At 39.5% G+C, this 16,556-nt stretch overlaps 1 protein-coding gene across 1 annotated transcript; it reads left to right on the forward strand.

Annotated features, from left to right (window-relative positions):
- Positions 1 to 3,020: 3,020 nt before the first annotated feature.
- nt5dc2 (5'-nucleotidase domain containing 2) lies at positions 3,021 to 12,603 on the forward strand. Its single transcript, XM_083920184.1, has 14 exons — positions 3,021 to 3,511; positions 6,540 to 6,724; positions 6,818 to 6,892; positions 6,980 to 7,035; positions 7,132 to 7,225; positions 8,368 to 8,496; positions 9,440 to 9,500; positions 9,598 to 9,700; positions 9,790 to 9,891; positions 9,978 to 10,059; positions 10,226 to 10,312; positions 10,873 to 11,013; positions 11,376 to 11,440; positions 12,018 to 12,603. The coding sequence occupies exons 1-14, from the start codon at positions 3,121 to 3,123 to the stop codon at positions 12,277 to 12,279; spliced, it is 1,833 nt and encodes a 610-aa protein (XP_083776310.1). The 5' UTR covers positions 3,021 to 3,120; the 3' UTR covers positions 12,280 to 12,603.
- The last annotated feature ends 3,953 nt before the right edge of the window (positions 12,604 to 16,556 follow it).

Below are 16,556 nucleotides of genomic sequence, written 5' to 3' on the forward strand. Positions count from 1 at the left end.
CATAAAAATAAGAATGCCATAATGGACAATACAACCCACTTTATAATAGTATTAATAAAACCAAACTTATAATGCATAACATAAGATGGGAAATAAAAGTATTAATATCAGTATCCATATGTATCGCATTCATACTGAAATTTATTCTGCATTTTAAATAATTTTCAGTTGGATCGGAAGTTTTAGGGGTGACTCAGCTGAGCAGTTTGACTAAAAACAGAATTTCCATCTTGGGGTGACTGTAAAGTGCAAAGACAGCCCTATGACGTGGTGGAAATGACGAGTCATCTTAAATGTCCCTGTGATTTCTTAAATTTAAAGACTATTACGAATAGTCTAAACTGATAAAGACAGGTCACAGGGCTGATACAAAGCTATTGCTAAATGCAACCTGTAAGAACAAAAATCCCACTTTTAGTTAAGGCTTTACAGTTTATTACAGTGAAGCAAATGCAAAGAATTAAGTGCATTAAAATACAAATTCAGTATCAAAGTACCAGTTACAGCCTAAAACATATACAACAAAGATTAAAGCCCTAAATGAGTTCTGAGTTCCTCAAAACTAGAGACATCAGACTGTCAAACTTCTTAATCTGAGGTAGATTGTGTATGCTAGTGTTCCGCAGCATTCTTTTCAATCTTGCAACCTGTGTATCTAAAGCCAGCCCGCAGAACAAGTTAGATCGGCACCAGCTCTCCTTGTGACAGATAAAACATCTGTTTATTTAGAAAATGTTTCTAGGCACACACCAGGCAATGACACGTGTTTTTCTCACACTGAAAGAAAGGCACACTGTGATCAAAAGTGCGATTGTGTGTACCATAAATTAGAGACCTCAAGCGGTTACGGCAGTTCATACATGCGTACAGACGATTTTATCATAATCTAGGACAGCGAGAGAGAAAAAATTATTACGCAAGTCTGTGTCTGCAGAATCTGTGTAACGCCAGGTACAGCAAATGTGTCAATTCATAAACTTCAGGTTCCATGAAGAGTGAGTTTTCACATTAAGATCAACACAATTTTAGTGACCATGGCATTATTCTAGTTGATTTTTTAAGAAGTAATTGCAACTAAGAGGTTGGTTTATGATCCCAATTAATGTTATCAATAAAGTACAATGTGTCGTAAATTGGGTGAGCATTCCTATGCAAGCCCAGTATTTATGTGGCCCCTGACCTAATTTACCTTAAAATAATCCTTATCATCCACCAGTCTTACAAATTGTTACTAGTTATATCAGAAATGACCATAGTGCACCTATAGTTCTCTTTCACACAGGCATGAAAGGTAATTAAGTGAATGTGCTCAACTACTGTACTTTCTACTTGAGTATTTCCATGCCATGCAACTTTTTTTTACTTCCACATATTTCAAAGGAAAACACTGCTGTTTTTTTTGTTGTTTTTTTTACAGTTTTCCAAGCCTTTTATTATATGGGACAGAGAGGAAATGGGGTGAGAGAGAGAGAAAGAGCGGGGGAGACATGCAGCAAAGGGCCGCTGGTTGGAGTCGAACCTGCGGCCACTGCCTCGAGGACCTTCAGCCTCTTTACATGGGGCGACTGCTCTAACCACTGTTCCACCTGCCACCCCAAATATTGTTTTTTTAGGCATTGTTTTACTCCACTAAATTGACCTTACAGCTTTAGTTAATCTTTACTGAAGGCTTCTTTACAAACGAAGATTGAATCCTGTTAAGAAAAGATGATCTTATCTCAATGTTGTCATTCCTGTTCACTGTTTGCTTCCTGCTGTTCTGTTTGACACTTATCTCTGTGCTGAGACAAACTATTTTGTTTTGATTAACAGATAACAGCATTCTGACTTAAGTGTCTGTCTTTTTGTCGAGAGGAACTATTTTACACTGATTAAGAGATGCATGTGTGTGTGTGTGTGTCCTGGATTTCCTAAATTATGAGCCATTGTTTTGCTTCATCTGAAACAGACACTGAAATTGGACCCAAATGAAAGTTTCCCTCCACCACACAAAACAGGATCATTAATGACCATTAAAATACTGTATGATGCAGTGTTTTATTATTAATGCATCCATCCTATTCAACAGTAAATGAAGTAGATTCAAATGAGCTCTATCTTGACCAGCTACAAAAGCAGTATGGTAGGATAACACTCACAGGGGTCATTTCACCATATACTTGCATTTAAGTGCACACTATTTACACTACTTTCAAACACAGGACTTTTATTAAGCTAAAGAGAAATTAGTAACGATATTCTCCTTTGGTGTACAAAGGAAAGTCCTGAATGCAGTAGTGGAAAGTCACATAGTACATTTACTCAAATATTGCACTTAAATACAATTATGAGGTACTTTATTTGAGTAATTCCACTTTGTTATGCTTCTACTCCACTATATTTCAAAGGAAACAGTGCACTTATTACTACACTATATTTATTTGGTAACTTTATTTACAGATTAAGATTATTAATGCAAAATATTATGAACAAATGAAACAACATATACTGTATTGTTATAGATTAAGATACACAGTTCATCAGATGCAACATTAAAGTGATATTTACATTAATCTATCAATAATTCTAATCTGTTAGAAATAGGCCATTCTGCATAATGACCACTTTTACTTTTTTAACTCTAAGTACATTTTCCATGCTGATACTGTTTTACTTTTACTTAACCCCAAAGCAATTTCAGTCAAAAGCAACTGGACTTGATTTTAGACTGAAGTTGCTTTGGGGTTAACGATGACCTGGGCAAATGAGAACATTCACAGGCTACTTTTACCTAAATAACGTTTTGAATGCGAGTATTTCTACAGTGTGATATAACTGCGTTTACTTTAATAAAAGCGTTGTACGTCTTCCACCACTGCATGAATGCATTTTGCAAAAACAAAGTGCGCTGTTATTTCATGTGAGTAGGCGTTTGTTATGGTACACAGTCAGATCTACTGCCTGTTTGTGATTGGCTGCAGGGACTTTAAACAAAGGGGCGTGTTTAGCTGGGACATGGCTACATCGAGGGCGAGGTTGGGTCTTTGTTTTCATCTGTCTGTTCGTGTGTGCCAGCCTGCACGAAAACACTTCGCTCTGTAGCAGCAACGGCTCTCACACGTTTACATTTGCACAGTAGAAATGTCTTTTAAGGCAGCGAGTTCTGCACTGACCCGTACACTGTGGACGAGGGGACAAAGGACTCCTCCTCTGGCGCGATCCCCCAAAGTGAACAGACTTTCTACAACATGCAGGGTGTCTGCAGGAAGAGCGCAGGGCGGCGAGAAAACACAGAGCTGCAGCCCGGACTCGGACAGAGCTCCGAGTGTGGAGGAGCCGTCGGCATCGTCGTCCAGCGAGCCCCCTCACAGATGCGCGACAGCGGAAAAGAAGCGCCCCAAGGAGGCCGTGCGTGCTCCGGGTGGCACTGGCGTTAAAAGACGGTCATACACCTCCACCTCCACCGCAGCTCCATTGAGCTCGTCGTCCTACATGTGGGCTCGTTACAATGACACCAAACGGCTGGTTAACGGTAAGCAAGAGGGGCCACAGTTCTGTCCCTGAGCGGTCACCCCCCCCAAAAAGCAGCGGTTAACCGTCCACGTCACCACGGCTCTGAGGTTTAGCCGTTAGGACATGTTGTTTACTTCATCCTCTAAATAGTTGGGGCAGTAATGTCGCTTCCTCCACAACACACTTGGTTAGGGTAACGTTTAAACAACTGTGTGCTTTTCTTTAAAAACCGTTCCACGCAGTTCCTCTATTTGCACCAACTTAACTAACATTAACTTAGCTAACGAAAACTACTCTGCTAGCTGCTAGCGTATACGTTAACTATTGCTACATCTGTTTAGATAGTTAGCAGTTTGTTTGAGCAGTGGACAAACTTGTTTAGGGTGGAGCAGGCCGCTTTAGCATCACCTCGTCTATAAGCTGACTTTAACTGCACTATTGGCATAACAGCTAACGTTAGAGGTGGACACAAATGTAAAGTGTAATGATCCAAACTAAGCAAAATGAATCATCAAAATAAAGGATTAAAATGTATTAGTAGAATATTGTTTATTTAACAAATATGATATTGCAAAGTTATCAACATATTTACTGTTTAGAGTTGTTGTGACCACGTGGGCAGCCCTACTTTTAGTGTGTTATTATATTCATACCCTTAAGTAACAGTAGCAGTCAGTAATAAGAAAATACGATAAATGTCAATACGTCTTTGTAAAATACAACTAAACGTAACGATGCACGATTTTTGGACTTTTTGCAGATATCCCATATGTCCACATAACCACACCTAATTGCAGGAATCATCAAGTCTGTTCTCCAGTGAAATAAACATGTCATTATTATTATGCATACTCTTATGCTGTTGGTCAACCCGCAAATGCAAAGATATACAAAGCTTAAAAATATGAAATATTAATTCCGTGTTCAAAATAAGAAAAATACTGTTCTGCAAATCTGATTTAATCAAGGAAGCAGCTGCCTATTTATTTATCAGTTTAATTATATCGTCGTGATATCTGATAGCTAATGTTAAAGTAAACCATAGCTTGCTGATATTATTGTGCATCCCTAATGAAAAGCCTTGCATTTAAAATCTTACTTAGGTGAACGTGCACAGGCAAAATATGTAATAACAATAAAAGTACTTAAGATGCAGCATAATGCCTCCCAGTCTTATAATGACATATGATATTGATAATATGATTATGATGCCTTTACATGTAAACGAGGCAATGGTGCATGTCTTCTTACACTGAAAGACAGGCAGAGCCATACTGTGTGTACCTAAACTAGACTTAAAAGTGGTAAACCTGATTTAGAGACTTACTTAACAGTTATGGCAGTTAATACATGCATACATGCAATGTCACCATAATCTAGGACACAGAGAAAAAATGTTAATGCAAGTCTGTGTCTGCAGAATCTGTGTAACAAGCTTAGCATCGCGTGTGAGTGTGTTAGTTCATAAACTTTTAGATTAGTATGAATGATGCATTTACATGTTAACAACATTTAAGTTCATGTTACAGCTTGTGAAGATGGAGGTTATTTTGACTACTATGCACACTACTTATACTATATACTTTATAGTATGTTATAACAGTACAGTGCATCATATTTTATAAAATGATCATATGTTTTTATGTAAAATTTAGATGTCAGATTAATGTGGTGGATGAAGAACAATATATGCCTCAGTAATGTGAGGGAGTAGAAGTATAAAGTAGCATTAAATGGAAAATAGTCAAATAGAGTACAAGTACATCAAAGCTGTATTAATAGGCTAGGGCAGTATTTGCATAAGTCAAAGTGCACCACTGGATACATGGCATGTTTTTTTTAACTGTATAAGCATCAGTGTACATCAGTGTTTCTCTCAGGGACTAATTCAAATCAAAGCATGATTTCTCAGCATCTTAACTAAAGATGGTTATGCACTCTCAGACTCATGAGTAATTTAATTGATCCAATCGTTTGATAGTAAGGAAGTAGAAGCATTTCCAGAAGTAGACTGGCTAGAGGAAAACTAGCTGCTGGACTTGTTGATACATGCGTTTTCTGCTGCACAGCTGCCGCACTCACTGAACTGTCCCACGAAAGAAGGCCACGGCCCATTTTCCCTCATAGTCCCACAGCGCCAGCTCTGAAGTCATATTCCAGCCAGGGCATTAGAGGATATGTCAGGAACAGATTGGAAACTGTTTGTTTAAGCTGAGCCCATGTGTTCGCTGCGTGATTGTTGCACTTATCAAAGTGTGCCACAGTGGCTATCAAAACACCAAAAAATAATGAAAATAACTCTTATGCTCCCAAACAAACAAAATGTTTTTTGTTTTTTTGGATGGACTTTGTGCAGTTTATTGCTGAGTCAGTTGACATTGTAGGAGCACACATTATGCAACCTCTGTTGAGCTTTTCTCTATTCCTCTCTGCAGAAGGTTTCATAACACAAGACACTTTTGGGTGCATGCAGCCACAGGCAGCAAGTCATATCTGGCTTGTGTTTGTTTATTATTGTTGAAACGTCCATGATTACAATGTAAACGTAGGTCCAGTGTTGATACCGCATCAGTAGTAGTGGAGAGGCTCCAGCCCCTGTTGAGGTGGAGCCTGGGGCTGGGGTGGGGAGCTCTAAGGTGACCTGTAGTTGAGAGGGCCCGGCCTCTGCTGAGGTGGGGGAGGGGAAGCCGGGGATGGGCTGGGGGGCCTCTGCTGAGGTGGGGGAGGGGAAGCTGTAGGGCTGGCGCCGAGGAATGGGGTTCTGCAGGGTTGTGCGGCAGTAGGAGTGACGCTAAGATGTCCCATTTGTGCTACGCCCTGTTGTGTTCTTTAACCCCCAAATGTAGCACAAGCAGACTTCATATTACACAATTATTGTTTTCCATCAGCTTAATTTCACAGAAAAGGAAAGAAAGAAAAGAGACAGAGTGTCTGTGCCTTGTGCTTAAGCTATATAAACTCCTGGGCAGTTAGTCAACTAAGTTTTTTTGCCGACCCAAAAATTTGACTTGTTTTATTTGAAGGAGGTCTTTCCTATCTGCTCTCAGAACTGATCCCACCAGGAGCGTGTAACCTCCTCAACTCTTCCACCATCTACGCTAACAACGAGGTCCACCTGGCTGAAGTGGACATCTACGGCTTTGACTATGACTACACGCTGGCTCTGTATTCAGATGCGCTCAACACAATGATCTACAATAAAGCAAGAGACTTCCTAATTGAACACTTTAAGGTGGGGTTTACAGTAGTTGCACTAAGTATATTGACATTACAACTGCTTTTTAGATTCTGATTGATTTCTTCATTTTGGCCTCCTACCTGACAGTACCCTGAAGCCCTCCGCAAATATGATTACATTCCCAACTTTACTGTTCGGGGTCTGCACTATGACATCCAAAAGGTAAACTCTTTTAAATCACAACTTTTGCAGAAAGAAACATGTTAACATTTTTACAGATAATTAAGTGAAAGTTTTTTCCCTCTGTAGGGTCTTCTGATGAAGATAGATGCCTTCCATTACATTCAGCCAGGAACAGTGTATCGGTAAGAGTGTATATTAAGAAACACTTGTGTCACATTGTTTCTTTTTAGTTTCTTTAAGGGTTTCTTTGTGTATTAATTTATGTTTGATACTCCCAGGGGACTGAGCCCAGTGCCAGACGAGGAGGTCCTTCAGTTCTACGGGGGGACCTACCATGTCCCCCTGCAGCTGGACAGTGGCTTCTATGGAAAGGTGAGGAGGATATTTTTAATTGAAAGTAGTTTATAGTAATATGAATACAATTGGATACTCTACAGTTTATCAGGTATGGAATAACCCTAGAGTCAAGCCCCTTTCACACACGTGCTCCAAACCTGGAATTATCAAGGCATTACCCTGTATTACCTGTATGTGAAAACGCAAATGCCCCATTCAATCGGACCAGGCGTTAAATGGAGTTTAGCCTCTCAGAGTCCTGGAAATTTAACAAACAAGCAAGAGTGGAGATAATTAAGTCTAACTGGAGAAACAACTTGATTCAGGAACATCTGTCAGTAAGGACCAACGCCAAAATCATCAGACAAATTCAAATAATGGCAAGAGCCTCGGTTGTTCATGACCAAAATAAGAAGCGGCTTTGTCGGCGTTGTGCAATCAGCCCCATGTCCTGGCTCCTGCACGTCTGCCCTGGCACCTCCCCTTTGCCTAAACCAAACAGAGTATTTCCAGTAAGGGCGAATGCGTCTTTAGCAAAGAATCTCCTGCTTGCTGCATGTTTGAAAGAGTTACTCTGCTCTTGACATTGTCCAGGGTTCATGTGAAAAGAGAGAGCTTCCTGACATTTATTCCAGTTACTTCAGATATGTTCCTCTCTGTGAATCATGTGTTTGGTTTGGCACCGATAACAAAGCTCTTCTTAACTTTGTGGGCTCAGCACATGTGTTATAATCTCATCCAGCCACTTTTAAACAGAGATGTAGTTCAGGATTAAATCTGTCACTGTCCACAGATATTTCAATCGTCTGGCTTTGCATGGCTTTACTATTACATAAGCCACGATGATACATTTTTGTAATCTCATTTGTTCCGTTGTTGTGATGAATCAGCTGGAATACTGTGTTCCAATATTTGATTGAAAGAACACTCTGTGTCCAACAAAATAGTTTGTTTTTAGTTAAGATTTTTTCCAAAGCTCCACTCAATCCTGAAAAACAGGAATCCCCTTTGAGCCTGAGAGTCACAAAGGTTAACCTGACCTGTTTGCTAATAAGGACTGTGACTATCTCTGAATCAGGCTCAAAAAGTTTTCAGTCTGTCAGGTATTTTAAGTGCTCTCCTGAAGTATGCCTCTCCATCCTTTAATTCTCCTTGAAACATTCCTATCCAAAACACAGGGACCAAAGATTAAGCAGTTCATGGACATCTTCTCCATCCCTGAGATGGCTCTGTTGGCCGTGGCAAATGATTTTTTCATCACCAACGACATTGAATATGATCCTGTTCACCTCTTCAAGGATGTCTCGGTGAGTATGCCCACCCCCCTCCACCAACTCTTGTTGTATTGAACGTTACACCCTGTGTTTTGAGTTGTGGCCTCGCCCTCTGGCACATACTGAGAAGCATGTTGGCCCAGTGTATTTGACTGTTTTCACATACTGTGATTCATCAGCTGGAGGCTCAGGAATCTGCTAAGCTCAGTAGAAGTGTACAATGGACTCTCCTGGGTGAAACAAAGAACAAAACCTGCTTTTTGTCTTGGTCCCGGAGATGTCAGGGTTTCCAGTTCCAGGTCACTACAGCTCAATATTTGCTTTAATAAAAAAATAAACATCTCCAAATGTCAGGCTCTTAAAGCGACAGTTCTGACTTTTTGAAGTGGGTTGCATTAGGTAGGAAAAATAACTAATTGCGATTATTTTTAACAGATATTGCAATAGCAATATGATTCACGATATTGAAGGGAATGGTAATTTTCATTTAAAAATGTGTGATTTAAAAAAAAAAAAAAAGAAGAAGAATTTTTTTTTAAAGATTTTTCCTTAAGTCGGTAGAAGATCATTTGTAGGCCTGGACATTTTTCCAGCACCACAATACTTAATTCAGAATGGTGTTTTGACATACAGTTATATTTTGCATTGAAACCAATATTGTGCCTCCTGTGATCTGGATATTGTAGTAGTCCAGTAGTAGAGCATAAAGGCCTCAGTTCCCCCCTATAAACTTAAACAGAGCTGTCTGACAGCAAGTTAATGCTGCGAAAAATAAAGCACACTTGCATTGCTACCTCAATCCACAGCAGTACATTGCTTGGCTTTCAGCTTGTACTCCCTGCTTCTCAAAACTTGAATAAAATCACATTGGGCCATTTTTTTGTCATTCAGAGCAATCACTCAGAAAAGTACTTTGACATGTGTAAATCTGTTGTGAAGATCTGTTGCTTCTATGTAATATGTATTTAATCCTCAGGAAGCAATTGGCATGGTTCACCTGAAAGGCTACATGTACAAATGGGTCATGGAAGATCTCGGTAAGAAATCTTTGGTCTAATTTTGCATCAAGCCAGCACATTTAATAACATTACAGTAAAACTGTGTGCTACTGAGATGCCTGTCTTGTTTTCATAGATAAGTTCATTCTGAGAGGAGAGGAGACGGATGCTGTTTTGCATCGATTGGCCAGTCACGGAAAGAAACTATTTCTCATTACCAACAGTCCCTTCAGCTTTGTGTAAGTGTTGGCTGTCTGTCAGTCACTTTGACTAATAATGAGCATGAGCTTTTCTGTTGCAATCTGTTATTTTCCTGATTTTTTTTTAGGAATAAAGGGATGACGCACATGGTGGGAAAAAACTGGAGAGACTTCTTTGATGTTGTCATTGTCCAGGCAGACAAACCTCACTTCTTCACTGATTGTATCAAGTGAGTAAATGTTTTGGAGAAAGCAGAGAACAGAACGTTGGATCATCTGGTTCAGAAATGTCCTTTAAACACTGTTACACTTACAGACCCTTCAGGCGCTTGGATGGGAATGGAGACCTTCAGTGGGAAAAGATCAATAGTTTGGACAAAGGACAGATCTACAAACAGGTCTGTATTACTATACTGTCTGACTTTATATGTTTAATATGTCTGAGACTTTGATCATTAGGCTGTGTTTTAACATGTTGTAATTGTTACATGTATTTACTTGTTGTGTTCTGTGTTTCATAATGAACTAAAGCCTGTGGTTTGGGATTTTCTTTTTGTCCTTCAGGGTAATCTGTTTGACTTTCTCAGACTGACAGGCTGGGGAGGTGCAAGGGTTCTTTACTTTGGAGACCATCTGTATAGTGACTTGGCTGTAAGTGTCAAAGAACAGTGACGCCATCGCTGATGAATCACTGCGTCAAGGATCAACAGTATGACTAAGTGTTATTGTGATTTGGATGTCTTAAATGCACATTATGCATCCTATCTCTTCATTTTCTCTCAACGACGACATTCTACAAGAAGTATAATTTTTGGGGGGTTTAAAAAATTTGGAATTATACAGTAGTCATGGTCCAGGACCACACACACACACACACACACACACACACACACACACACACTCCACACTCCACACTCCACCTATTGCACAATTCTGAAAATTTCCAATGCAACATTTGGTGGGGCCAAAGGGAGCCACAAAGTAATAGATATAGAATAGCAACAGATGGCAGTACAGCCATCTGTACCAGATATTGTTTAAAAATGTAGAAGCAGTAGTGTGAATTTCTATGTAGGCAGTATACAAACCAGCAAGTCTGGCAATCACATTTTCAAAAGTTAGTGTTGAGCCCTGGGCTTTCTCACAGCATATTACAGTTCATCATCATACAGGCTAGAGTTTGACCAAAGCTATTTCTCTTGTTGTGGTAGGACCTGACTTTGCGACATGGCTGGCGTACAGCAGCCATAGTGCCTGAGCTGGAACAGGAAACCAAAGTGGTGAGCACAAAGCGGTATGCTCTGAGCCTCACCTGGCTGCAGGCTTTAACTGGCCTGATGGAACGCCTACAGGTAAGAAGTGAATAGCAGTGTGTCCCTCTGGAGTGTTACTCACCAAATAACAGCATTGACAAACCTAAGACTGAAAGTCTCAGTTTCAACCAACCCCAATCCAAATGTGTTCAGGGTAATGTTGACATAGCTAGCTCTTCCTTATGTTTGGTAAGCTTCAAATTGCCAAATTAATCTGCAGTGACGCTCATTTCCAGCTGGTTGTCGTTGGTTCTTAACTGGTTTGATGACACAGTCTCCAAACTGTGCGTTATCCCCTTGGAACCGAGGATCAGATAATTCTGTGCTTATGTATATGTAAATATTAAGTTTTCCACCCAGTGTTTGTGGTAACAGACCTATTGTGTTTTTTATTATCTTAGACACATCAGGACCCAGAGGCTAAACAGGTTTTTATGGAATGGCAAAGCGAGAGAGAAGAACTCAGGTGAGTGCTGTTATCCTAACCCATCACTCAGTCTTATGCACCTCCCCAAGAACAGGATGACCCTGGGTTTATCACATAAATACCATGGTGTATTTATTAAAGCACTGGACTTCAGTACAGTTCTGAGGCGCTTGTACTTACTGTAACTTGAGCATTTCAGTTTTATGGTGCTTTATATTACTATTCCACTACATTTAAAGGCACGGTACTCAACATTTAGAGCATTAATATAGCGGCAAACAAGTACAGTCATTTCTGCGCAAGGATTTAGTGGAGAAATGGCGTCCTGAGCAGATAATGACGTCCCTCTGTGTCTGTTGTACTCCGAGCTTCTCTGATGTTTGGAGTGAGAGCTGTGTGGAGGTAATACCAGCCCACATTTTTCCTGTATTTCAAGTAGAGCTCCTTTGAGTACGATTCACTTACTTAATTTTGAGTGCAAGACTTTTACTTATAATTGGGCATTTTAACTTTGTTGTATTGCTACTTTTACTCAGATAAAGTATCCAAGTTCTCCACATCCAACACGACATATATGAATCCATATTAACTTATACCCTAACCTTTTGTGTCGCAGGGTGATGACAAAGAACTTGTTCAACCCTCAGTTCGGCAGCATCTTCAGAACGTGTCACAACCCCACTTACTTCTCCAGACGTCTGTCCCGTTTCTCAGACATCTACATGGCCTCCCTCAGCTGTCTTTTGAACTATGACCTGTCATACACTTTCTACCCCCGCCGCACCCCTCTGCAGCACGAAGCTCCTCTGTGGATGGACCAGCTCTGCACAGGCTGCATGAAGACACCATTTCTGGAGGAGATGTCTCACATACGATGAGAGCTGCGCTGTCCTCAGTAACTGTAGATAGTTTGTATTTTAGACCTGGTGGACATTCCTTTCTTTTGATCTCTTTTATATAGCAAGGCTTCTTTTTTTTTTTTAGCCAAGAAGCTACCGCACAACTCCCTTCACAGGGAAAATCCTGTGCTCCACAGTGAATTAATTCCTCAATGGATTCACTAGAGGGTGCTATCGATTTTAGCTGCTGCACAGAGGGCATGCATTCAAGATAAACAGACTCTCTTGTTGCCTGAATCAGAGTTCTATGGAAATGCTGAGCTGCCAACGCACAATTACAATAAATAAAAAGGTTAAATCTTACATCATGTGTTGATTCCTTTTTTTTTTTTTTTACACTTGTAGAGCAGCCTTTGACAACACATATGAGAGGTCAGGTTAGGACTTTTCTATGGAACAGACTAACAGCCTTTTAATATAGTTACATTATTATTTTAGTCGTCGCGGGGATAGTTTTTTTTCTTGAATTGTGGTGATGTGTGTTGGGATTTCTTGATTCGGGTGTCGTTTTCTTTATTTTCTAACATATTGGGACCATGTTGCTGTTTTCACTTCAAAACATGTCTGATAATACAAGCAATCAATTCATTTCGACAGTCTTTTCATGTAATAATAGGCAAAGAAGTTACCTGAAGATGATCAGGAGCAGACTCAAGCCTAGCACCGAGACTAGCCTTTAGTTTATTAAAACTATCTGTCGGGTTGTCTTCCGTTTATTTGATTGGTTGGATGGTTGCTAGGCAGCGCATCCTCCATTCATCCCCACTGTACCCTCATCACAAACTCATTCACTTCCAGCCGCCTGTCTGAAGACAACAGCACAGGTACTGTACCTTCTGCATGCTATCACACGGGGCTTTTGAGCACACGGTTATGTTGATAAGTGTTGCGGTGTGTGTCCAAGAGCTAAAGCTGGATTCCAGTCGCCGGAGGAGCGAGTAGGTGAAGTTGTGTAGTGCTGCTGTCCCGTGCAGGAGTGATTGTGTGGCCGCTGCTCAGCGTTGGTGTATCGCTGCACGGACGTTTGCGCTGATTGTTGCGTGGCAGACATCTTTATCGCTCCTCTTCATCACTCTTTTCTGCCCGAGAACCAGACAAAAGTTTGATTTAATTTATTTATTTTGAATAACCGTAGATTTCTCGCATATTGTTTGTTTGCTAACGGGGTTGCAACATTTAGCCTGGTGCATATTTGAAGATAGGATATTTGCTCAAATATTTCCTGAGGAGTATTTGATAGTGGGGAAAAAACAGTTTTCAGTTTGGCTAGGGAGATTTTGGTGACCTGAAAATAAAAACATTTCCACAATCATATAAAATATACTGAACTGCATCCATAGGCCATAGAGCTTGACAAAGAGAAAGTACAGTGTGATTAAAGGTACTCTTATTTAAATGAAAGATCTTAAAGGGGACATGTTTACATGCTGTACTGTTAAAAAACACAGTATTTTTCTCATACTGTGTCTGAATATGCCTGTATTCACCGTCACTCTGAAACACTGTCTAAGCACATGTCTCTTGAAGACCCCCTCCTGCAACAGCCCAGTCTGCTCTGATTGGTCAGCGTTTCCAGGTCTTCCCCATTTGCGCTCCCTGTGTCTCTGCACCATCATTGCAGCTGGAAAATGACTGTAACAGCACTGTAGTGGCACTTATATATATATATATATATATATATATATATATATATATATATATATATATATATATATATATATACGTATATATATATATATATATGTATATATATACATATATATATACGTATATATATATATGTGTATATATATATATATATGTATATATATACGTATATATATATATGTATATATATACACATATATATATACACACATATATATATATATACACACATATATATATATATGTGTATATATATATATATATATATATATATATATAAACACACATATATATATATATATATGTATATATATATACATATATATATATATCTCACAACTGTGCAGAAGTCCCAATTGCTCTGGAGAGCTCTGTGCACCTTGATACTTTTACAGTATTTATAGCACTTTAACCTGCTTCATAATAAAAAAAAGACATGGAAATCAAACTACTTTACAATAAGGGACCTTTTTAAATAGGTCTTTTTGAAAAATGGAGCCCTGAAATGATCAAGATTAAATTGCGCCATTGTGAAATATTTTATATTTTATTAAATATGTTTTTAAAATGGATTTGTTAAACACCTTATGACACAATTGGATGTCAGTTTGGTGATTAATTGCAATTTAATGTTCCTGTTAAAGGTTTATAGATTTATGTCACATTAATGACAGAATGTCATATTCTCTATATCTCATCATGCATGACTATTGATCCATTTGTGGTTAACTGAGACCACATTTCCATCAAGGAGTTGCAGGACTTCCTGTTTCCCCAGCAAAGCCCCTAGTGTGCGTGTGTGTGTTGGTTGTTTGATGCCCCTCGACTCCATCTTTGTTTCTGGCACAGTGATTGTTGGCTGCATATGGTTGGCTGCATATTGCATCCAGTGTTAAAGTCTCTTTGGGTATGTTTTTTTTTTTCCGTGATGAAACACAATCTTCACTGTAATTTAACTCTGCCACTCGGTAGGTTTGAGAATATCTCCTTCAGTTGATGTTTTGTTCCATTGTGCTCTGCAAAAATGAGAGCTGATTAACTGAAAACGCGTTGAAACGCTGTATCAGCAGCATCACACTGGCATCAAGAAACTGTATTTTAGCTTGTGTAAAATAAAACCGCATGAGGAAAAGTGAATATTTAGACCTTTTCCAGTTTCTATGAAATGGGACCCGTCTTATTTACTGAAAATACAGAATGTTTATTTGAGGTAATGGAGAGGGATGATTCATTGGGTTTATTAATACGAATTTCGAGGTAAGGAGGAGAAAGAGTGGGTGTTACAGTATCTCTTTGAGTTCGATTTTAGTATCAGATGGATTTCCCTGATGCAGCATCCTGAGTTAAACTCTGTGTCTTGTACTTGTATCAGACCACAACAAGTCCTGGTGGCTCGTATTCATCTAGTTTTGAATTTAAACACACCATAAAAACAAATACTAGGAGAAGAGTTTTTCCTGCGATGTTTGTTTATTTTATTTGTGTATTTTATTTGAGTGGTGCATCTGTGTATTTGCAATGCGGACTGGTGTTTCACTCTATTTCCTGGCTTCCTGCCTTCAGTAAAATGTGTTAATGTATTTGGCAAGAAAGCTTAAAGCCTCAATTTACAGAAAAACAACGGAGTAGATATTTATACATTTTACAAATCCAGTTTTTATTATACACTATAATACAGACTTGCTTCACTTGATAGAGAAACTTGTATAGGACTGTCCCTAAAAGGATTTTACACAGATTTCATTTTTCTAAAATCAGTCCCTCCTTTGCCAGTGAGCTTCACCCACCCTGTCCTGACAGCTCTTTATCCTTCAGTGCTTCCGTCCTGGATGTCTCTAGCTGCAGGACTTCATCATTCACACTTCTTTATCCTTTTCCATTTATCTTTCTATCCCTCCACTTTTCCATTTTCCGTCCTCACTCCTTCATTTTTTCACCTCCACATCTTCCAATTCCTTTCCCTGTACAACCCTCCCTTCCTCCATATCTCTGTGCTTCCAGTTGAGTGCCTCCGTGTCTGTCACTATGTGGGCTGTGGAAGGCTGCGCACTCAGAGGTTTGTGTGCTGTGGCAGCCAGTCCCTCCACACGGCAGCCTCTTCTATTATTAAATGTAATGGGACCTTTACTTTTACAGCTGAGCACATTCCTTACTCAATGTAGGAATATTTCCCTGTTGCAGATGATATTCCTTTATCCTCCTTGAAACTAAAACAATACCAGCCCCACAGAGAAAACACGCACTTGCACTAGTTTTACTATATTATCATTCTTGCTCTTCTGCAAAATCCTCCCAAAACCACAACGTCTTTGTTAATTTATGAGGTTTGTGTTCCTTCTGGGAGGGCAACAAAGAAAAAGCAGATGGGCTCTGCTTTGGAAATCTTAGTTTGGGCTGTAACAAGCAGAGTCTGGCGAGATTAGCAGTGGAGAAAGGCCTCAAGGCAGAAACTAATTGGCCCATGCCAATTTCCTGCAGTGGGTCAGTTTGAATTCACTGTTGTGTAACCATTTATCAGATCTCACATGATAAGCATTAGTCTGTAATGAATAAGGTTAAATCACCATTAGCCCAAATTGTTTGAGCTATTTTGTCTCCAGGGTGATGTT

The sequence above is a fragment of the Echiichthys vipera genome, assembly GCF_963691815.1.
Source record: "Echiichthys vipera genome assembly, chromosome: 9".
Lineage (NCBI taxonomy): Eukaryota > Metazoa > Chordata > Actinopteri > Perciformes > Trachinidae > Echiichthys > Echiichthys vipera.

Excerpts from the sequence above, each read along its gene's own strand:
- nt5dc2 (XM_083920184.1), top strand. The coding sequence starts at position 3,121 with ATGTCTTTTAAGGCAGCGAGTTCTGCACTGACCCGTACACTGTGGACG. Across the intron at positions 6,725-6,817 it reads TCCTAATTGAACACTTTAAG|TACCCTGAAGCCCTCCGCAA; the intron begins GTGGGGTTTACA and ends CCTACCTGACAG. Across the intron at positions 9,892-9,977 it reads TTCTTCACTGATTGTATCAA|ACCCTTCAGGCGCTTGGATG; the intron begins GTGAGTAAATGT and ends TTACACTTACAG.